Source organism: Heterocephalus glaber, unplaced genomic scaffold (genome assembly GCF_053883595.1).
Source record: "Heterocephalus glaber isolate CG9 unplaced genomic scaffold, H.glaber_assembly_v1.0 deba00001532, whole genome shotgun sequence".
NCBI classification, from domain to species: domain Eukaryota; kingdom Metazoa; phylum Chordata; class Mammalia; order Rodentia; family Bathyergidae; genus Heterocephalus; species Heterocephalus glaber.
Window position 1 is genome coordinate 331,595 of NW_028258330.1, and position 23,346 is coordinate 354,940.

Here is a 23,346-nt window from a genome sequence, read left to right on the forward strand (position 1 = left end):
ACCGCTCCCAGGACACAGGAGAACCATACAGATGCAAGTGGCTGGGTGGAAGTGTTGTGTCTCCAGGTGGGGGCCAGTGCTGGCTTGGGTTGGCGGAAGAGCCAGGAGTGCCACTCAGGATGCTTTATCCAGGGGGACAGTGCACAGCACCCCTGGACCTGAGTGGGTGCTGAGAGGCTTTCCCATGTTCCCCTGCCAGCAGGGACATCGGTTTTCCTAAAGCCCCCTTCTCTCGTGATGGATCTGCCCAGAAGTAACACAATCACCTTCCGTCTTCTGAAATGTTGTTAATCAGAAAACACTGGGGCTGGGGATTTGGTTCGGTGGTGCCACCCCCTGCCTCGCAAGCACAAGGTTCAGAGTTCAATCCCTGGTACCAAAAAAAGAAAACACTTTACTTGGGAACAAGACTGCAGCCTGTCAAGATGCCCAACATAAAATTAAAATGAGAAAAGGGCTGAGGCTGTACCTCCGCTCAGAGACCCTGGGTTGAATAGCCAGTACTCCCAGAAACACACAGAGAGGACCTGAGCAGACGTTTCTCCTCTCAAAAATGCAAATGCTCGCCAGGCGTGGTAGCATAGGCCTCTAGGCCCAGCACTTGTAGGGTGGCTGAGGCAGGAGGATGGGCTACCTAGTGAGGCCCTATCTCAAAAACCAAAGAAAATAAATATGACAACACCCAACACAACTAATCATGAGGGAAATGCAGATCAGAACCGCCCTGGCCATTATCCAGCTGTAAACAGCTGGCTCCCAAAGAATTCCTTCCACCCTAAGGGGTGGTGGCCCACAGGATGGAGGCCAGATCTATGTTCTCAAAACCAGAGCAAAGAACACAGTGGACTACAGCCACACAGCACTTATGGAGGGCAGAAGCGCACCAACAAACTTCTCCACAATGTCAAGGAACAATGCTGGGTTACAGAGGACCCAACTGAGCACGGAGAAGCAGCAAGAGGAGTAAACAGCACTAGCACAGGACACCTAGGGTAGGATTGTGTGCTGAACATCACAAACAGCCAGGAGAAGAAGCCTGAATATCACACAGAAGGGACAACCAAGCAGCCTCATTATGCAGTGTACACACAGAACAAAACACTACATGGCAGAAACAAAATCAGGACTCATGGCTGAGGAAAATGCACAGATGCAAAACAAGGGAAAGCTGGGGCAAACAGCCCTACAGGCTGGGTCCAAGGCCACTGCTGGGCCTGGCCAGGGGGCTGACCAGGGCCAGGGGACACCTTGGAGGACCGGGCCTGGGCTGCTGGCCCCTGCCCCGCCAGTCTCAAGGGTAACAGTAGGTGTGCAGGGCAGTGGTCCTGGAAGGGTCCCACTAGGGTATAGGTTGTCCTGGGCTCTGCTCTCCAAGAACCACATCTCCGGCCCATGAAACAGTGGCAGGGTCCCAAGACCCTCGGTGCTGCAGCTCAGTCACCAGGGACTGAACGACTCCTTCCCACAAATGCCAGATGGCACACAGTGGCCCTGGTATCCTTGGCTCAGTGCTGCCTCTGCAGGTCTCCGTGTTTGTGGAGGGCCGAGCAGCTTTATAAAACCACCACTGCCTTGGCCAGAGGATGCAGGATCACCTACCCTGTCCTGGTCCAGCCTTGGAGCTCACACAAGCATTTGGACTGGAATGAAGAGGCAGGGACTCAGCCTCCTGCGAGGAACTGGCAGGCTTGTTCTCTACCAGGACAGTGGGCGCCTGCCCACAGTGGGCACCAGCACCCAGGATGAGAGCACAGGCCCTGTGCCCAGTCCATCTTGAAATTAATGCAATGCAACTGTGGGATCTTTGAGGATCTTAGTACTTGGGACAGGAGATAAATTTCTTTACATTCTCACAACTGACTGCTCCATGCCTTCTGCTAGGTCACATCTCACGGGATGTCAGGCAACAAACAGCAAAGTCTACTCCTTGTCACTGGGAGGCCAGAGCCTGCCCAGCTTAACTCAGTAGCCTGGGCCATACCACCCATATTTATGATGAATGAGGTTCTGGTCGTTGGTAAACAGCTACTTTGTAAACTACATTGAAAGGCTAAGAAAAAGCACTCTGTTGCACTCCAAATTACAAACCACTCCTACTCACCAAGATCCCAGATCCAAGTGTCCCTCAATGTCCGTGTTCTTGTTTCCTCCTTTACTGTGCCCTAAGACCCCACTCTAGAAGGGAGGGAAAACCAGCTCTGACCTCCAGTGGGTCTCCTGCTCTTGTCTCACAATGCCGTGGGGTTCTGGTGGTTCTCAGTGAGGCCTCACTATGTTGCTAAGGCTGGCTTTGAACTCCTGGCTCAAGCGATCTTTCTGCCTCAGCCTCCTGAGTAGCTGGAACTAGAGGGGTGCCACCATCTCTAGCTTCTGTCATGGGTTTCTAAATTACTTGGAGCCTTGCTCTTTAATGGAAAAAAAAAAAAAGATGTAGGAAGTTCTGTTTTCTTCTTTCCTTCTTCCATGACCCCGTCACTGCATCTTTCCTGTGTTTCTCACCAGAGGGACCCTGAAGGGCACCAACCTGACTACACATCTGGGCCTGCAGCACTGCCCAGGGCTGTGTGGGTTGCCCCAGCCTGTGAGGATAGCCTTGGTTTTCAGAAGTACACACTAAAGTTCTCGGGCATAAAGGACACCAAGGCTGCAACTAACTTTCAGGTGGTACAAAGAAAGATGCATTTAAAGAGTCAAGAGGAGCCAACAATAATGCTCAATGGCTAACATTCGGGGCATCTCAGTGAAGGGCACAGCGGAATTGCTTCTTGCAGGTCATGTAAAATAATGTTTTAAGAAATCTTATAGGGCTGGGCTGGTGCTCAGGGGTGGAGCCTGTGCTTGGCATGCTCAGGGCCCTGCCTTCCATCCTTAGCACCAAAAAGTTATTTAAAAATGGCTGAAACACCAGGCATGGTGGCACACACCTGTAATCTCAGCACTTGGGAGGCTGAAGCAGGAAGATTACAAGTTCTAGACCAACCTGGGCTTCATAGTGAGTTCAATGTCAGTCTGAACTACATATGGAGACCTTGTCTCAAAAAATAACAAACAGAACAGGCTGAGATACAGAAGTGAGGGAGTGACATTTCCTAAGAGACAGACAATCCCGAGTAACAGAGGGTTCTCCAGAAAACACTCCAGCCCTCCCCACCCAGAAGGTATTTGCTCTAAGGAGCTGGTACAGGGAATTGGAAGGGTTGGACGTTTCTGTAAGGCCTTTACCAACCGGAGGGGACAGATGGATTAGGTCTCCCAAAATCTCCACACCCTCCCCTGAGCAGACACCAGGGATCCAGGACTCTATCACATGCACAGGCTGTGAAGCGACCCCCAAGGGTCCTAAGGGCCTGTGTTCAGGGAATGGAGGAGGGTAGGGCTGCAGCAGACCTCGATACCCTCAAACCCAAGAGGGAGGTCTGCCTTGTGACTGTCGTCTATGAGGGCAGACTTGAGGGACTAAACCCGTAACCTCTGGGCTCTGCAGCTGACTCCACTTACACAGTGTCAGAATCAAGGTGAACTGCAGGATGCTCACCCAGTCCTAAGAACCAACTGGTTTGGGAAGAACCCAGACCCGAAGATCCCTGCACTAATTCACGATCCCAAAGGGACACCTGCATGTCAGTATCTCCTGCAGCACTGTCCACAGCCGGCAGACACAGAAACAGCCACAGTGTGCTCCATGGATGCGCAGGGATGTACCAGATACAGAGGAATATTACACAGCCATAAAAAGGGTAAGGCTGAACTGGAGGTGTAGCTCAGGAGTCAAGACTTTACCTAGCATGAACACAGCCCCAAGTTTGATCCTCAGCACCACATGAAAATAAATACATAAACAAACAAACAAACAAATAAATAAATAAAGGCCTGTGATAGTATGGCTGGAACTGGGGAACATTATGTTACATGAAATAAGCTAGGCACCAAAAGACAAATGCTACAGTCACGCTCAGATGTGGAAGACTCTTGGGTTGTCCTCAGAGCAGTTGAGAGTAGGACAGTGGTTACCAGAGCCTGGAGACAGTGGAGGGGAAGGAGCCAGGGAGAAAGGCTGGTCAATGGGACTGAGCTACAGGCAGACAGGAGGAGGGGGTTTCAGTGTTTTCCGCAGGAGAGGAGTACTGAGAATAAGGACAGCAGACCAAAAGAACTCTGAATGTCTTCATTACCAAGAAATGAGAAACGTCTGGAGAGACAGATCTGTGTACCCTGATTTGACCGCTACACAATGTGTACATGTGCTGGCAACACTGGCACCCCACAATTATGGACAACTTTTAAGCATCAATTTTAAAATCTTTTACATAAGAAAATCCATTGATGTAAAAGCTAATCTCAAAAACAGCTAATCCTGGGCTTAGGATTTAGGTCAGTGGTGCCCCCCTAGCACAAGGTCCCAAGTTCAATCCCTGGTAGCAAGAAACAAAAACAAAAACCTAGCTAATCAAAACAAAATTTTAAAAAACCCACCTAATCCCCAAAACCTAATCCCCCAAAACACCTTCACAGAAGCATCCAGAATAAGTCAATGTCTGGGCACTGTGTCCTAGCCAAGGTGACACGAAACACCAGCCATGACAGCCTGCAGGAGCAGGCCCACTGTCTCAGAGGGAAATCACAGCGCTACACCCACAGGCAACTTGGTAACAGGGCTCTGCCCTCCCTCCTCTCACTGGTAGTCAGAAGTCAGGGTGATCAGCAACACTGACAGCTGTCTACCAAAGCCCAGGGCTGCTGTCATGGGACCCAAAGTAGCCGCACTTGGACAGTGGGGACATATCGCACCTCAGGAAGATGCGGTGGCTGGCCTACCACTGACAAAACACGATCCCAGCTCCAGTTATCTTCCTGTAACTTCTGAGTCTAGTCTGGAGTAAGACAAATCAAACTCACAGTGATTATCTTATTAGAAATATTTAAAACAGGGTGGGCATGGTGGTGCACACCTGTGATCCCAGCACTCAGCAGACTGAGGCAAGAGGATCACTGCGAGTTCAAGGCCACCCTGGGCTACACAGTGAGTTCAAAAGAACAGCCTGAACTGCATAGTGAGACCCTGTTTCAAAACAAAAAAAGAGTGGTAGAGCCAGAACCAGGAGTCTGTGGGTGGGGAACATTGTCCAGGGGAGCACTTGCCTTACACAGGTGACTTACACAGCAAGGCCGTGGGCTCCAGCTCTGGCACCAAAAAACAAAAATGTAAAAGAAGCCTGTACTCGCATCCGACCCTCCCTCACCACCCAGCGCTTCCAGTCTACACTGGAAGTCAGGCCAGAATTCCCTCTCGGACCTCGCTGGAGTTTCGGAGAACTATAAACATCTATAACCAAGTGCTGCCTCTCGCCAGGCACAAACCTCTCCATTCCGGCCAGATTCTGTGACTTGCTGATTTCCCAGGCAGGCTGCTTGGTAAATCTTCCTACGAGCACTCCAAGTTTCTATTGTTTCTATTTCTAAAAATAAAGTGCTAAAGAGTTATGACACAATTGACTCAGCACAACACTATTCTGCGTAATAAATAAAACAAGTGTTTCTACCAGAATTTTAAAACAAGTTGCAAAACACAAATATTTATAGTATTTACAATGTTATCCCTAGGCAGTGAGATTACAGTTAGCTTTTCTCTGGCTTCCCTGAGTTTTCTAATGTTTTCTCCAGGAATCAAAAGGACTTCCATATCTTAAAGACAAAAGTAAATAAAAGCTGTGTATGCCATAAACAGGAACACCACACCACCACCGTTTGGAACTGCAGTGCAAGCCTGAGCTGCTCCTGGCCTGGGGTCAGACTGCAGCTCCTTTCCTGAAGCTGCCTCTGCTCAAAGGCTCTGGACTTCTCGCTGGTCTGTTACCAGCAGACAATAAAGTTTTGCAGAGGAGATGACAGGCTTATTTTCATCATGAATTAGTCACAGAAGCACTTAAAAGGCCAACATTCCACTCTCACATGGCCTTCCTATGCAGAGTAAGTAAACAGGCTCCATTTATAGGCTGTGGTTTCTTTAAAAGAGAAAGGTTTCCACCTACAGCCACCGCAGTGGACAGGACCAGGAAATCTGCTCTGTTAGAAGGACCAAGTCTGCTGTGAAGGTCATTTCCGCCATCCCCTGCCTAGCCCTGACTCCACAGGCTATCTGGAGCCTGGAGGTGCCCTCCAGCTCCGGGGAAAGGCCCTGTCACTGCTGCCCCCACAGCAGAACAATAAAAGTGATGTTGCCCGTCGGAGCTCCCCCACTGGTGATCGAATCCTGAGGCGCTGCCTCCTGCCAGCTCCTTGGCAGCCTGCCCAAGCCCTCTTTGTAATAACCTGCTTTAATCCTTCGGTGCCTTCTTTCTAAGCTGTCTTGCATACTAAGTACAAAGAGGCCCAACTGGTACCTAACAAATCTTGCCCTTTTAACTATATTTTAGGGAAGAAAAAGAAAGAGTGCCCCAGAATGAGTCTGCAAAAGCAATCCGTTCACCCACAGCAATGTTAAATGTATCATAACACCCTACAAAAACACTCTAAAATACCATCAATGACATCTCTGCAAACTGGCCTCAGGTTTGCAAGCATGTCTCTCCACAGTGTCCCTACACCCTGGTATGGCAAAGACAAAACTCCATGGTCAAGGGCAAACACAACACAGGCCCCTGAGGCTGTGAAACAGAAAAAACACAAGATTGTTCAACATTTTGTTTTTCAGGACCTGGGGTTGAACCCAGCCCCGCCCCCCACCCACCCACCCACCTACCCACCCGCTCAGTAACAAGCTACACCTCCAGCTGAACATACTCTTTCCTTTTTGTTCCTTTTCAATGCCTGTGTACCGGAGAGTGGAGAAGATCTGGAAGGCCACACACCTTCAGTTTAAGGAGGTTAATAATGAGGATAATCAGTGACTTTAACGTATTTTTGTATTTTTCTACTGCAAGAAAAATTTTGCAAAATGTAAAAAGTAACAATGGCTAAAACAATCTGTGATTTCTCTACGGAAGGGGGGGCCCAGAGCCCCTCCCGCCGCAGTAGAGCCGCGATTTTCCTCTAATCAGCCTCGTCAAAGCAAGCCCCACAATTCCCCGCAGATTCCTCATCTCATCCCTTCCAACCCATAAAAATATCGGGCCAGGTTCCAGGCCCTTTTCTTCCACTCCTGCTGCAGAAAACAAAAGGGTAGGGAGAGGGAGGGAATGAGGGCGGGAGCCCCGACTGGGCAGCCGCCGCCGGGGCTCGCACGGTGGGGAGGAAAGCGGCGGGGAGGCTCGGGCTGCGGGACGAAGAAGAGGGAGGGGTCTGCGAGGGTCTGCTGGGCTCTGTAGGGTCCGCAGGGTCGGGATACTTGGAGGAAGAACCCTGCGAAGGCCAGGGCTCGCAGCGTCGTAAACCCCGCTCCGCCCACGCCAGGGAGGGCGGGTGGATCACAGCGGGCTGCGAGGATGGAGAAACTGGGAGAGGGGCGGGTGGGGAAATGAAGGAGGGAGGGGCGGGGAACGGGCGAGGTGGCGGGGATGCGGGGACCCCGAGCTGCTCCCGCAATTCCGATGCGCGCGGACCCCAGGCTGTCCGTAGTGGGTAGGGGTCGGGACCTGGATCGGGTCGGTGCCCCTCTCGAGTCGGGTCGGGTCCTCGGGAGCCCGGCCACCCGCCTCACCTTGGGGTCGCGCTCGTAGTAGTGCTGCTGCGTGCGGATCCAGCGCCCCACCAAGTGGTCGCGCACCGTGTGCGCCAGCGCGAAGTAATAGTCGCGCGGAGTGGCCACATTGCGGTCCTTGACCAGCGTGAAGTGTAGATGCCGGTTGAAGCTCTTCCGCACCTCGGCCACGTCGCCCAGCCCCGCCAGGCCGCGCACGCTGATCTGCTTCCGCCTCTCACTGTCAGTCAGCGGCTTCGCCATCTCGCCGTCCGGGGTAGGACGAGGAGCGGGTGCTGGGCTGCAGGAGACACAGGAGAAGCGACTGCGGCTCCGCCGGACTGCGGCTCTGGCCGGTTCCCGAAGCGCCTACGTATGCGGGGGCGCGGGGGCGCGGGGACGCGGGGCGGGGCGGGGCCTCCCGGGGGCGGGGACGCAGGATGGGGCCCACTAAAAGGATTGGCGCCTCCGAGAGCCGGGAGGCGGGCCTCCGAGAAGGGCGAGCCCTTGGGAGCACGTGCTCTGCGGGCGGGGTTTCTGAGAGCAGCGGGGCCTCCGAGAAATCCGAACGGCCCTGGGGCGCATGTGGACGGGGCCTCCTGGAGGGCGCGGGCCTGTAGAGCTGGACCTCCTGAGATTTGCTCCTCCTAGTCAAGGTCTGTTCTGTTACCTAGGACCTCACCTGTGACCTGGCCAGGCCACCTCACCTTGGCGTCCAGGGAAGAACAAGATGCCAACTGAGCCCGGACATGGACTGACTAGCTCTTCATAATCACTCCTTTTTTGTGAAGACATCTTTTCTAGTATTGGGGATCAAACAAGGGGGCGCTCTACCACTGAGCTACATCTCCAGTTTATTTATTTATTTATGCAATTCAGGCTGGCCTGGAATTCACTATGTAGCCCAGGCTGACATCCTCCTGCCTCAGGCTCTTGAGTGCTGGGATTACAGGCCTGTGCCACCATGCCCTGCCTGTTTTTTTATTTTGAGACATAATCTCACTAAGTTGTCTGGGCTAGACCAAACTTGCAGTCCTCCCGCCCGCGCCTCCCAAGTAACTGGGTATGTGCTACTGCACCAGTCTTGGAAGACCATCTTTTAAAGTTTATTTAAGAAGGATGCGCTGGGTTCAGTCTCTAGCCACAAAAAAATAAACAAGTGTGTGGATACTGGACGCTGGCTCAGGTTCAGTTGCTGTGCAGTGAGCTCTTCTGTGCTAGAAGTTGCTGTGGATGATCTTTGGGACAGGCATTGAAGACCCTCCTTGCGGCTGGTCCCCTACCTCGGGGACAGAAGGGGCACTGCCTCCTGCGTGGAATGTGTGGGGAAGCTGGGGGAGCTGGGTGTGAGAAATGGGAGCTTTGGGTCTGCTCCGCTTATGCTTCTTGAGGACCCAAGAGTGTCCCTTGGGTCATGGGGTTTCATGAGCATTGGTGACATGTGACTGTGGGCCGCCAGCCTGGGGTGCTACCAAGGTACAGAGGGCTCACACTCCAGCATCCCGGCAGTGCCATGGTGGCAGCTGTTTGTGCTGGTCCATCTGTGCTCACAGTGGAACACAGGCCAGGCCTTTCAGGGGTGGGAGGTAAATGCCAAAGCTTTATTCTGGATAGGTTGGAAGGGTAGAGCACTAGCTAGAAGGACATCCAGGCCCTCCTGGCAATCCCTCCCCTGGTGCTTGTCAACACAGTCCTAGTGACACTGATTTTTCAGCATCCAGGAGGCTAGAGTACTCTGTGGGGGTGGGGAAGACGGAAGGAAGCTCTTCTCTATAGAAGGACAGCAAACAAATGCTGGGAAGGCTGGACTTTCAGGCCAGGGCTGCAGTGGGATTAATGTAGGGTTCGAATGAAAGCCCTACAAATCACCCCACAGACTACCTTATTTAGTACTGTAGAGTGGAGAACTAAATCCCAGTACTCATGAGGTTGAGGCAGGAGGATCACTGAAAGTTCAAGGCCAGTCTGTGCAACATAGTGAGTTTATGGTCAGCCTGAACTGCATGGTGAGACTCTGCCTCAAAAAACAAATAAAACAATGGAGACTATGGCAGACTCCAGCCTCATGAAGAGATCTACCAGCATCACCAACAAGGGGCCTGGCCCTACTGAGCCCCTCTGGACTTAGCGTTCACACCCTAGCACTTGTTCAGGCCCCCAAGCTCCACTTGGCTGCTTTGCTGCTACCCTTGGTCTCCCCGCTCACCCTGAGTAGGTGTGGTCAGCAGTTCTCTTATAGCACACTCTAAACCCAGTGTAGTGGTGCATGCCTGTAATCCCAGCACTTTCCGTGGCTGAAGCGGGATAAGTTTAAGTCCAGCTTGGCAAATTAGTGATTTAGCAGGACCCTGTCTCAAAATTTAAAAAAAATTTTAAAAGAGGATGGGGATGTAGCTCAGTGTGAAGGCTTTGAGTTCAAACCCTAGTACAAAGGGAAAAAAAGAAAGAAAAAGGAAAGCCTGTCTCCAGACTTAAAACCTTGATGTTTTCTGTTATTTTGCCTTCTCATTACTTTCTTTTTCTTTTTTCTTTTTTTTTTCTTAGTTTTTTGAGACAGGGTCTTGCTAAGGCCTTGAATTCACTATGTAGCCCAGGCTGGCCTTGAACTCATGGCGATCCTCCTGTCTCAGCCTTCTGAGTGCTGAGATTACAGATTATTACCTTTCAAATCCAAATCCTACAGCAGCCGGGGATTTAGCTCAGCGGCATGTGCCTGCCTTGCAAGTGCAAGGTCCTGAGTTTGATCCCCAGTACTGCAAACAAAACAAACCAAATCCTAGAGCAAATGCTGTAGATTTAAACCTAGTACTGCTGGATGTGACCAGACATCTGCTGGGGTTGCTGGGGCATCTTTAGAATGGCCCTGAACCCCTCAGCTGCATGCTAATATCCCCAGGATGAAGGGAGGGGGCTGACCCTGTGTGTACCTCCACCTCTTTAGTTTCTACATCAATTTAGTCCTTATAGCTTGGTACAGGCACTTGAGAAACACGAAGCTTTCACAAAAGCTGAACAGACACACCCATGTGACCCTACAATTCTACCCCAAAGGAAATGCCCAACAGAAAACAATGCTTTAGGGCCAAGGATTTAGCTCAGTGGTTTCGCTGCAGCAGCACAAGGACCTGAGTTTGATCCCTGGTACCAAAAAAAAAAAAAAGGCAATGCTTTGACCAGGTGTGCTGGCACATGCCTGTGATCCCAGCACTTGGCAGTCTGAGACAGGAGGGTCACCAAAAGTTCCAGGACATCCTGGGCTACATAGTGAGTTCAAGGCCAGCCCAAACTTCATAGTGAGATCCTGTCTCAAAAAAAAAAAAAAAAAAAGGCAGCAACCTGACCTTCAAATGAAGAAACAGTCAAAGGGATTGAAGATGTTTTAGGCAAAACATTTTAGATCATCTATGCTAAAGGACATCTCCAAGAATGCATTTTGTTTTTGCTTTGTTTTTGTTTTTTTGAGACAGAGTCCCACTTTGTAGTGAAGGCTGGCCTTGAACTTGCAGGGATTCTCCTGCTTCAGGCTCCCAAGGGCTGGGGTCACAGGTGTGCACCATCATGCCCAGCTCCTTAAAAACAATTTTAGGTCTGTGTATTTGCAAGCATGATTTAAACAAGACACTTAAGAGCTGCACACTTTACTACATGAAAATGATATCTCAATGAAAAACATTCTTTACAGAATTTCAATCTGTCCAGAGTAAGGGCTGGAAGCAGGGCCCCTCCTAAGAGTCACTGTGGGAGGAGGTCCATGGAGGCTTTGAGCCCAGCAGGCTGCCCAGGAGAGGACGGCCAGGGCTTCTTGCCAAAACCTGTTGCTCTGCAACCCTCAATCCACACTGTTTGGTTTGGGCGGAGCCCCAGAGAAAACAGAAGAGGCCTGTGGGTGCCTGCTGGGTGGAGGTAGTTGATAGGGAAAAGTTTTAAAGTTTAGTAGATTAGCTGTTAAAGCAGTTGTAAAAGCAAAATAGGTAGTGTATCCCTTTAAAAGCCTGCCTTAGCCCATTGCTTTTGTTGTTTAAAGTGAAGGTTATATAGCTCCTTTGATCTGTAGCTCCATTATAGATAACATCCTAGCTCTGAAGAACAAAGGGGGAATCCTTGAACAAACTTGTCATGTATGTGCCTTAACTGTCATCTATTCAGGACTGTAATCAGTGACAGAAACCACCTGTGTCTAACAATTAAACAGGGATTGGAACTTTATTTACTTAACAAAGACCACTAGGGATGAAATAATGACTGACAAAAGTATAAAAGGTGATGGACAAAAAATGCAGGGCAGGGTGGGGGGACTCTGACCAGACCAGTTTCTGGCGTCCTGCCTTGCTAGCAAGTAAAGACCTTTGTTATTTTACCTGAATTCTGTGTCTCTGTGCAGTTCTTTCCACAATTCCAGAACACAGTGAGGAGGGAGTGAGCACTTGCACCCCATCATCAGGGATCCCTACACTCCACAGGCAGGGAAGGGACCTGCTGGGCCCCAGCGCTCCCCCAGGAGGAGGCCTAGCTGTCCTCCACAGTCCTGGGTCAGACACAAGGAGACTGAAAGAGTTCAGGGGCTGAAAGGACAAGAAGGGCCCACCTACTATCCAAGGAGGGCAAAGGAGAGAGTGGGTTACGGGAAACCTGTTGATTGTAGGCTGTGTGTGTGTGTGTGTGTGTGTGTGTGTGTGTGTGTGTGTGCTGGGCATGAAACCCAGAGCCCCTTGTAGGCTAGGAAAGTGCTCTGCCCTGAACTGTATCCCAGCTCCAGGTCTTCACTTTCAAACCACTTTCCTGAGATACAATCTATGCACCATCAAGTACCCCACACACAGTGCACAATTCAACACTTTCTGATGTATTTACAGGCTTGAGCAGCCACCGACCCATTTGAAACGTAGAACCTTTCATCATCACCCCAAACCCTGCCCGCCTCTCCCTTGGCCCAATGTGGTCCTGTCCCTGTGCATCTCGTCTGGACACTTCACATGAGTGGACTTGACACTGGACAAGAGACATGCTAGAAATGAGACTGAGTCAGATATTGTAAGTACACACTCTCACTTCAGCTCAAAGGAGTCAGAACTGGCTGAGAACGTGTCACTGCTGCCATGGCTCCTTGCTTCAGTGATGATGTGATTAAAAACCAGGCAACACTGGGAACTTACAGGGAGCAGCATTAATTTGGGGAGTTTATTATAGAAAACAAAACCACTATCCCACAGGTTAGGGGCAATGATGGGGTGCTTGCACAGACAGAGAAGAACCTCACAAAGGCCGCTCCTACTTTGATGGGGTCCCCAAAGAAAATCATTGATTATTCACAGATTTTTATCTCAAAAAGGACCAGGGTTTAGAAAGGTGCTTAGCAACGTGTTTTGCCCCACTCTGGGCAGAGACTCCATTAGGGAAATGCAAAAAAAGAAGTATAATGAAGTTTAGGGTCAGCTCTCAGTCAGCTCCTTGGCCATCTTGCCTTCACCTTCCCATCCAGTTCACCCTATCCCACCTCCTTGGCTGGAGGCTCACAGTGGTGTGGCTTCTCAAGTCATTGACAGTCTGATTTACTCTCCCTCTTCTCCCTAAAGCTGCAGCTGTCTGCCTGTGCTCTCTCAAGCTGCTACTTTAAATTCTGCTGTTTCCCTCATCTCAAAAGGGGCCAAGTTGCTCCCAGAACAAAAAAGCAGCAGATTTTGATTGACTGCCTCAGGAGGGCTAAAGTCTGGGGACCAGGGGGACGGTTCCCAAAGATGTTTGCGGGACAGACTTGGACAGGGTCAACCTGTTGGAGAGGCTGCTGAATTTCATGGATCTGGCACTGTTATTGGGTAGTTTCTTTGGAAATGGCTCATTTTTCTTGCCTCAAACAAAGAACTGGACAAGCCAGCCAAAAGTGGTGCCAAAAGTTTATTTGAAAAGTGAGGGGTGAATGGTTATGGGAGAAACCAGCTCTGCAGAGCAAACTTGGGCAGAACAAGAGAAAAAGAGGACAAAAGCAAAAATAAAAGTACATCCAAGAGAGTATGTAAAGGTGCAAATTTCCAATGATGAATGTCATTACATTGTACACCTAAAATGTACCAATAAAAGGATATACAAAAAATAAAAATAAAAATAAAAAATAAATAAAAGTACATGCTTCATCTAAGAAACAGCATGGGCTATCTGGGAAGTCATGATAGCGAGCTCCTTGTAGCATATGGTTTTCTTTATGCCATCCGTATCTCTTGGGAGCTCACGAGAAGTTCTGTATATGGGGTCCTGGTGCTGTTCAGGGATCTTCTAACTGACAGGTCCCACCCTCTTCTCCAGCCACCATCCTGTATACAACACCCTTGTGGGACTGGGCCCTAGGAAGGGCCCAGATGTCAGTTGCTCAGGCTGATGCCACTACCAAGGAAGCACAAAGTGGAGCAGAAAGGAAGAGAGAGAGAAAGAAGGGAAAACAGAGACCAGGTCCCTTGAGCAGCAGACCAAGTGAACCTGTATAGTCTTAGAAAAAATGGTTTTGTTTGTTTGGTTTTGGCTTTTTGAGACAGGGTCTGACTGTATAGTTCCGGCTGGCCTTGAACTTACAGTGTACCCCTGGCTGGCCTCAAACTCTCGGCGATCCTCCTGCCTCAGTCTCTCAAGTGCTGGGATTACAGATGTGTGGCACCATGCTGAGCGGACAAAATGTTTCTAAAATGGTGAACATATCTACATGCAGAATTGAGTGGAATCTGAACCACGAGTTAACGCTGGCAAAGGGGACAGACACAACATGAAGACAGATGCCAAGATTTTATTCCACTTGTCACCATCAGGCATCTGCAGGCCCTATGAGAAGTGAGTGCTTTAGTGAAAGCAGCCTTTGGTCCCTGGGGAAGTAACCTGGGCAGCTGTTATCATAACCCACATGTTACCAGAGCTGGTGGGAAATGAATACCGTATTGCTCAGCTGTGTGAACTCCAAAATTTGTGTGCTAGGAGCAAGCGAAGCTAGGGTGCTTATTTGGGCTTTTCCTTGGTAACAGTTTCTCATTTCATGCACCCCTGACTGTCTCAGAATCAGACCATGTGTAATCTTGCAGTGCTGGGATGCAGCCCAAGGCCTTGAGCATGCTAAGCGCATGCTATACCACTCAGCTGCACCCTCACTCAGCTCCAGAACCTCATCCCTGTTAAGGCTAAATAATATTGCAGTGTGCGGTGTCACTATAAAACTCTTTGGGGTCTGGGAGTGTAGCTCAGTGGTAGAACACTTGTTTCCAAGACAAAACAAAAACAAACAACTGAAAACAATTCCTTTGAAATGTTCTAATCCACAGAAAATGCAAAACTCTGGCCTGTATTCCCACCCCTTCTATTCCTTTAACAAGAAGCCCTTGCAGGCCTCTGAGCTTGGACATTTTTATTTGCCAAACCACCTAGTCCTCCACTGACCTGGGGGGCGTCTGGAGGAACCACACGGGCTGGCAAAGGCTGTTTTGAGCCATTTCGCCCTGCGCTCTGTGCCACAGAAACTTGGCTCTGGCACTTGCTCTCATGCGGGAGATCCTGAGTTCCAGCCCCAGAAGCACAAACACAAAAACACAAATTGCTGAGGTGCTCTTCTGACCTTGTGAGAGGCTTCCCGAGACAGACACCTTATAGAGGAACAAGTTCTTCCGAACCATGAGTCATGCGGCTCACATCAAGATTTACAAGGGTGCACTTAAGCTCTAAATGGAAACCTTTGTCCACCTGATCAATACCAGGAAGAAGCAAGACTGTGAGAAAGATAAAGCAGCAGTGGGCCTTGGCTGGGTACCATTTCTCCTGACTGCAGCGCGTGCTGCCACCCTGGTGACGACTGCAGTGGCCCTGACGTGACCAAGCAAGGCCTTTCACCCAGGGGCTGATGTGAGTGCGGCGGTCTCTTCCCCCGCCAGCCCTGCTGGACTCAATCGAGGACCACACAGAACACAGCCAGGCCACACTGCACACAGTAAGCACCGTCGGGGCAAGCCACTGATATTTAACTTAAGACCAGGGAAGGGGTTTCTAAGTATGCAAACTTGGCTCTGATGTGAATGTGTTCCCCTGTGTTCCTGTGCTGGAGACGGAACCCCCAGTGCAACTGTGTTCTTGGGAGCTGGAGCCTCATGCACAGTGCCCAGGTCCCCTCGTGAGTGGGGAAGGCCATTCTCAGGTGGGTCAGCTGTCTGGAGAGTGGGGTTGAAAGTGGGTTTGGCCCCTCTAGCTTTTCTGCTTTGTGCCATGGTGACAGCACAAACTCCCTCACCAGATGCCAATGCAGGGCTCACCAGATGCCAATGCAGGGCTCTTCAGCTTCCCAGGCTCCAGAACTGACAGCCAATAAATTTCTGTTCAGTGTGAATTACCCAGGCTCAAGTTTTCTCCCCCCTCCCCTGTGTGTGCATGTGTGTGAGACAGGGTCTCACTATATAGCTCAGGCTGGGCTTGAACTTGCTGCGATCCTCCTGCCTCAGCCTCTTGAGTTCGGGATTATAGAGGTGAGCCACCTGACAGGTTTTCTGTTACAGAAGCATGAACCAGACTAAGCTACCAGTGCAGAGCAGGCTGTGCCACACCCTGAGCAACTTCAGATTGTATGGAGCCATAGCTTCCAGTCTGGGCCCTCCTGAGTGACTCTGTCTTGCAAAGCGGCCATTTGTCCCTTGAAGCACAAGCGCCGAGGCAGAAGGACTGGGCAACCTCTGTGCAAGACAAGAACCACTGGATGTCGGCACACGGAACTCATCCACAAAGCAACTCCCAGCTGCACAGCTTAGTCATGAGGCACAAACTGATAGATGAATTAGCTCCACTACTAACACACCACCACCTGAAAATTTACCAAATTAAATCAAGGACAGTGGATGCAGGGCGGTCTAAGTGATGTCAGAAAACCAGGCCGCTGTCACACAGACAGACCAACGATGCAACTCCTGACTCCCTCACCTGGGTCATAACAAAGGAGGGACACCTGTCACTGGGGTGACGCAGGGCCACACGAACTTGTCATCTCATCAGACCACCTGGTGAAACGGTCATGCGGTCCACAGGCCCCATGCTCCGGCTCTGTCCCACACCTCGGCTCAACCAGATCCCAGAGCTCTGCCTGGTCTGTGACCTTCCATAGCCACCCAGGTGAATGACCCTGAGTCCTTGGCCTGATGAGGCTGATGGAACTGATGCAGCTCATGAATTTACTGACACTGTAGAGACACAAAAGCCAGTCTGGTCTGTGTTGCTGGCATCGCCTGCTCATACCAACACCTGTCCTTGACTTTCAAGACAATTTTCAACACAGATCCAAGAATGTACAAGTGTGAAGAGACACTGGACAGACATAATCCTGCCTGAGTTCTCTGCAGGCTCCAGGCTCGAGTGTCTGACCTCTCGAGAGATATGGAGGCCAGGGTCTGGCAAGGGTTCAGAGGGCGAAGACACTGTTAACTCCCCACCCACCCGAAAGCAGCTTTCCCCAGGGCAGTCAGTGGCAGTTGTTTCAAACATTCCTCTTTTCAGGGTCTCCAGATGGGTCTCATGCACACATATCTACCGGAAATTGTACATACAAGTATAGCTCTCTCAAATTCCTTTCTGGAGCTGCCTCACTAGAGTCATCCTCGAGTTTGCCCAAAATGGTATAATCCCAGTGTGAACATGGCCCGTGCCTCTAGTGACCCTGAAATTGTTCTAAAAACCAAATCCATTCTGAAACAATCTTTTGTGCCTCAGGATATTCAAAAGCAAGTGCTGAGTATTCTTAAAGCAATGTAAAACTAAAACCTATTAAGTTTGTGTATGAGTGTGTGTGTGCGTGTGTAGGCAAGTGCTCTACCATTGAGCTACACCCCAGCCCTAGTTGGTTTTTAAAACTATCTCAGTGAGAAAGTCTGGTCATGACACAAAATCTGGAAGCCATAACAGAAGGTAAATTTGTACAAAAATATAAATTTGACTAATTTAAATAAGACAGTAATTAATCATTAAAAATCATAAAAATAGGTAAGAAAAAAGCCTTAATTGCATCTATTGTGTCCTTAATTAATAAGGATCTCCTAAAATCAATAATAGAATGACCACAGTCCTACAGAAAAATTGGGAAGGGATGTGATCAGATATTTCACAAAGGAAACACAACTGTCTCTTTACAAGACAGATTATAGATTGCTGAATATGAAAACTACTAGTCACCAGCTGCTAGGAAGTACCACGTAGCTGCCTCGAAGGGACAGGGACCATGCTGGCCAGTTGGCTGGGGTCTGCAGCTACATGCTGCCCACCCCACTCCTGCAGGACCAGGAGGGGTGCACGGGGCAACCCTGGCTGAGCACACCAGTGTGCAGACCCCTGGGGTGCATGGTCCCTGCAGCCCCAACTGTCTTTTCTTTTCTTTTTTAGGTACCAGATATCGAACTCAGGTCCTTGCGCTTGTGAGGCAGGCGGCGGAGCCACTGAGCTAAATCCCCAGGCCCCCAGCTCTTTTCAATGTGCCACGATCACATGCAGATCTATTTTTAAACACAAGAACCTCCTTTATTAACAGAGACACTCAGAGTGAAATGACTTGCATATTGCACTGGGCCTGAAAATATTCCATGACTTATTTAGTGCTCATTTGGGAAGCTTCCATTGCTTACTTGTTTAGACGTGAGGTTACCAAACTTTAAATGGACCAAATCAATTCTCACTTTACCTTCATGCATCTTTGATGCTTTGCCTCTGAGTTCTTTGAACAGTTAGACACTTGGTCTGGCAGAAGGTCAGGGGCTGGTGGGTACCCTGGCAAAGGGAGGGTATGGAGTTGCAGGCTGTGCTAAGGGAAGCATCTTTCCTGCTTTCTTTCCCAGCCTGTCACACACTGACCCCCAGGTTTAACTTTGGGGATGTGGCTCGGCAGAGCACAGCAGGTTGTGGGTTTGCTCTGGTCCTGAGTGGCACTGACCCCTCCTGCAGGATGGGGCCCTCCCTCTGCTGTGTGTGGATGTCACTCATGGCCAGCCTACTGTGAAGTCACCATCCTGTGTCCCCTACTCCCCCAGCTCTGGGAAGTGAGGAGTGGGTTCTGGTTCCTCCACTGCCTTTTGTACTCAGCCTTGGAGGCCGTTACCCATCACATTGGGGTCTGCCTAAGAGGTAGGGCTGCCAACACTTGGACTGGGTAGGCTGCAGATCGCTCCCCATGTGGGATCTTTGGGACTGCAGCAGACTGAAGCCAGCCCCTTGTGGTGACCTGCCCCACTGGCTGGAGGAGGAGATGTAACCAGAGCCTTCCCTGGTTGTGTGGTGGGCCCCAAGAGGGGGGCTGCTGCACAGGTCCCCAAAACAGACTGGGCCTCCAGGTGGCCTGTGGTGGTGTCAAGAGTCACTGCCATCACCTGTCACCCTGCCCAGCAGGTTGTAAACTTCAGTGAGTGGATGAATGCAGTTGCTCACCGAGGACTTGGAGTCCTGAACCTTTATTCACAGCAGAGCACAGACGTTCCAGAGCTATACATTCACTGAGGGAGCCTCGGTGGATTCGGAGAGGCTGCAGCCAGGGTTAGCACAGGTCACGCACTGTTTTACATGGCTCACAGTGCAGTACATTCACGGGGATACAGCGTCCATGTCAGAAAGGGGCTCAGATGTGGCTCACACAGTGCTTGGCACTCAGGCAGTGGGGCCAGCATTGCTCCTGCAGTGCATTCCACCCTGCTCTGCTCTCTGGGGAGTCTGTAGTCGGTATAGGTCTATAGGGGACACCAACCCAGTGTCTCCCACCAGTTAGCCCCACACCTCTGGGTGGCTTCATGTTTCCAGCATAGAGAACCTTGCTGGAGATGCTGTCCGAAAGCCATGGGTCCTACTCTGCTTCCCCAGGGCAGCCAAGTGCCTGTACAACCTGAGCCCTCGGGAGGATCGAGGGGAATGGGGGACCAGAGATTCACACACAGGGACACACACAACAGCAGCCACAGCCCTACAGATAGGGGACAGGAACAGCAAGTGTCCTTGGCCACTCATGGCTCATGTCCACCTGGAGCCACAGCCGAGGAGGCCTCAGCAGCCATGGCCCAGCTCCAACATCTGAGCCAGGGGCACGGTGGGCCTGCCCTCCACTCTGTGGCAGATCTGTACAGGGTTGAGGGCAGCACAGGGTCCTGCAGGATAGGATTAGGTCCAGATGGAGGGGTCTGTGGGGACAACCCAGGAACACTGCCTGGGGCTGACTGGGGCCTGGCTGCTACAAGGTTGGACCCTTCTGTCTGTTCAGGGTGTCGATGTAGTGGAAAATGGCCCCCAGAGCCCAGCTGGTCTCCACGTTGTCAATTTTCCGAGTCAGCTTGAAAGACAAGGGAGGGGTGAAGAGGACCTTTATGCTCTGGATAGGGAAGCTGAGCTTGGTTGCGTGGCAGGGAGCACCTCAGGGCTGCAGGGAAGGGTCACCAGGGTCTATTTCCTCACATGCCACTCCACAGGTGGGACACAGTGTCTCCAAGGCGGGCCTACCTTTAGTACTTTGTCCCCAGGAAAGCCGAACTCTCGGAGCAGCAGGCTGACGTAGGTGAGGTCCATGCAGAGGAAGGGGCTGAGGTGCAGTTGGGCTCCCAGCGTCCGGCACACTGGGGATGCCAGTTCTAGTCAGTTCCCAGGCTGGACCCTAATGCCCCACCCCCTTGGGAACCTGCCCAGCTCCTCCCTCTCCTAGGATGCACAGAAGCCTGCGTGCCTGTCCTGCTCCACTGACAGCCAAGTCCCCCAGGCCACACCCATGGACTGTGAGTGTGACCTGACTCCTCCACCATGGCCAGCTGAGGGCAGCCTGCTTGCTCTGTGGCAGAGGGGCAATGCCACGGATGCCCAGGGTCCTAGGCTGGGAGGCACATGAGAGCTTAAGGAAGCCACTTCTGTGGCAGGAGCAGGAGGAGGGGTACTGATTGTGGACAAGTGAGTATAGTCTAACACTCTGATCTGGATGCAAGGAAAGCACCTGGTGGGGCGGGGGTGAGATCTGGACAAGGTGGTGAGTGGGTGAGGGGTACCAGGTTAACCAGTGCCACTTGGGGTGCAATGTGTCACCCCTTAGCCTGGACTCCGCATGCAGGCCCTGCTTCCTCTGTGTGGTGACCATCATGAATGTGCTGGGACACCTCAGGAAGTCATTCTTGGGATCACCCAGGTAGGGGTGCAAAGGTGAAGATGCAGCACAGTTTGTTCCCAGGCAGGGAGGACATGGAGCCCTGGAGGATGGGCCTGGGTGTGGGCCCCGTGGAGACCCCAGGCTCTCTGGCTGCACCCCTGCATACTTCTGCACATTCCGCTGGGTGACAAAATCAGGAGCCAGACCCAGGGCCTGTGGGCCAGAGCCTGTCACAGCCCTGTGGGTGTTCCTGGCCCCGGAACGCACACCTCGCTTACTGTACTTAGCCGCGATCTCGAAGTCCTCGACTGTGACGCTGCCTCCCTTCTCTGAATCTGTGGGACAAGATGCAGGCATGGTCTGGTCCAACCTGAAGCTGGGGCTGGGCCCAGACAGACAGAGCCATTCGTCCTTGTGGTGCTGGGGATCAAACCAGGGCCTGATGCTAGACAAACACTTTAGCACTGAGACCTAAGCCCTGACCATTGTTTCTTTTTCCTGCAGTGCTAGGGGTTGAACCTAGGGGCTTGCACACACCAGACAAGCACTCTGGCATTAAATTACATCTCCAGCCCTTTTTATTTTTATTTGTTTTTTTTTAGGACCCAGTCTTGCTATGTATAGCCCAAGCTGGCCTCGAACTCACAGCAATTCTTCTGCCTCAGCCTCCCAAGTGGTGGGATTATAGGTGAGCACCACCACATCTGGCTTGGCTAGTATTCTAGTATCAGTTTCCCAACTGTGGAGAAAAAAATTCTGCAAGAGTGCTCTGACCTGCTGGGTGTTGGAGCAGGTGGGTGGACAGGAGGGCACTGGGAGCTGAGCCCTGGCCCATGCTGCTCTTTCAGAGCCAAGCAGGACTCTGCCAGGCAGCTGCAGTGGCTTTTCTGAACAGCTGGTCTCCAGAGCCACCCCTGGTGGGGACAGCAGGGAGCACTTGTCCCAGCCCAGGCCCGACAGGCTAAGCCGACCCAAGCCTGGCCCGGCCTGGGTGGCCCATGCATGCTGGCCATGGTCAGTGTGGCCATGGGGGTCAGGGTCCGGGGCAAGGGTGGCACATCCATTTCTTCTAGGAGGTTTTATTCAAAGCATCAATGCTCTCATCCTCATGGCCAGCAACACTTTCTGATATTCTCAACTTACTTAATTAGAAAGTTCTAGTCTTTACCCCTAAAATGCCTGCAACTCTTATACAGTATCTATGCAGTCTGAAACTCCATGCCTTGCTCCACCAGCCTTGGCCCCTGTGCTGAGAAGGAGAGGCAGCACAAGGTTACCACCGCCCAGCCAGAGGGGCTTCGAGTCCTGGATAGGGGAACCTGGGTTGGCTCAGCCAGACCTGCCTTCCAGTGGGACAGTCGGCTGCAAGTGATCGTCTATGCTTCGGGGATGTGGCACTGCCAAGTGGTGCCAAGAGCTAATGCATCTGAGGAAGAGGGGCTCAGTGCTCTGATATGGAGTGTCTGCCTCCCCTTCACCACTCACTCATTGCCCACCTGCCACAGCCCTGGTTCGGGCCCTGCTGGTCACCCTCACCTATGAGACCCACACTGGCCGCCAGGTCGTAGTAGTAGGAGAAGGCGTAGAAGTCCACGCGCCCTGCCTCTTCTGCCCTGTGTACCTTGTTTCGGAGGACTTCGGATACCCTGCTGGCACACAGCTCGTGGAGGTGCCCTGTAAGAAGGGAGCATGTGCATGAACACAGGTAGACCAGAGCCACAGACCCACTGCTCATGGGGCTTCCAGAGCGAGGGTACCTGCGAGCAGTCAGCAGGGGGAGAAGCCCAGCACCGGGGTCTGGGGCAGACCAGGCCGGTGTCGATGCCAACTGCCACCCCAGCAGGGGCCCTGCTCCCTCCTGGGCCACAGACAAGAAAATAGAAGCCACCATGTGGGTGGAGACTGGACATGGGCCCAGTGGTTAACAGGCTGCAGAGGCCAGGTGATTGCTGTGGACACCTGCAGGAAGCTTTGCCCACGCCTCGCCCAGTTGGTCAGCCACTCTGGCCCTTCTTAGTGCTGCTCAGGCCAGCACCATGCCCATTTGGACCCTCGTGCCGCCTGCCATGGCCACAGGGCTGGGCATGGGGTGCTCTGGCCCTGAGGAACTCCTGAGCAGCTGGCTCTGCTCCTCAATGCCTGGCCACAGTGGTTACCCATGGGCTCCCTCCTCCAGGGTGACACCTCAGCCCCTCAGTCCCCTCCTTGTACTTTCTCACGTGTTGCTGTCATACTCCCTGCTGTTCTGCCAAGGCCCCTGGTCAGAGGGAGCCACCTGGTTCCTAGAGGTGGACACGCCTTGTGCTGTGCGTCCAGCCTGGGCACCACACTTTGATCCTCCTCTGGGGGGAAACCCAAAGGGGCACGTGGCCCAGCAGGGTTAGGCGGAGGGCTGGGCAGCAGCTGTGCTGGGAGAAGCAGCGCCCTTCCTGCATAAGCCTGGCCTCCCATTGCAGCTAGGCTGTGGCTGTGGGCCCCACAGTGCCAGGTGCTCAGAGCCATCCTGTGGGAGCCCATGGCCTTTGGTGGGAAGTGGCAGACAGCAGCTCCAACCCAGGGCTCTGACCAGCAAGTGTAGGCTGTCTGTGCTGTTGCTGCCTGACAGGTGTATGGAAAGGCACAGGGACTG

General features: G+C 51.8%; 2 protein-coding genes across 19 annotated transcripts in view; both read right to left on the bottom strand.

Annotated features, from left to right (window-relative positions):
* Positions 1 to 7,879, bottom strand: part of Pygb (glycogen phosphorylase B) — a 29,046-nt gene extending 21,167 nt beyond the window's left edge. Inside the window, exon 1 of the mRNA XM_004874772.4 lies at positions 7,637 to 7,879. Coding sequence (XP_004874829.1) covers positions 7,637 to 7,879 — 243 coding nt within the window. The remainder of the gene's footprint in view (positions 1 to 7,636) is intronic.
* The window catches only part of Entpd6 (ectonucleoside triphosphate diphosphohydrolase 6), a 31,121-nt gene continuing 15,554 nt past the window's right edge, over positions 7,780 to 23,346 (bottom strand). For 5 of the 18 annotated variants that reach the window (XM_013069263.3, XM_021252154.2, XM_087188604.1 and 2 more), the window contains 4 exons: positions 22,254 to 22,391; positions 20,996 to 21,052; positions 20,087 to 20,199; positions 19,027 to 19,919 (listed from right to left, as the gene is read on the bottom strand). In XM_013069263.3, coding sequence (XP_012924717.1) covers positions 19,821 to 19,919; positions 20,087 to 20,199; positions 20,996 to 21,052; positions 22,254 to 22,391 — 407 coding nt within the window. In that variant the 3' untranslated portion in view covers positions 19,027 to 19,820. Of the gene's footprint in view, positions 7,917 to 19,026; positions 19,920 to 20,086; positions 20,200 to 20,986; positions 21,138 to 22,253; positions 22,392 to 23,346 lie in introns of those variants that run through there. The other 13 variants (XM_021252159.2, XM_087188600.1, XM_087188601.1 and 10 more) reach the window with 10 other exon arrangements.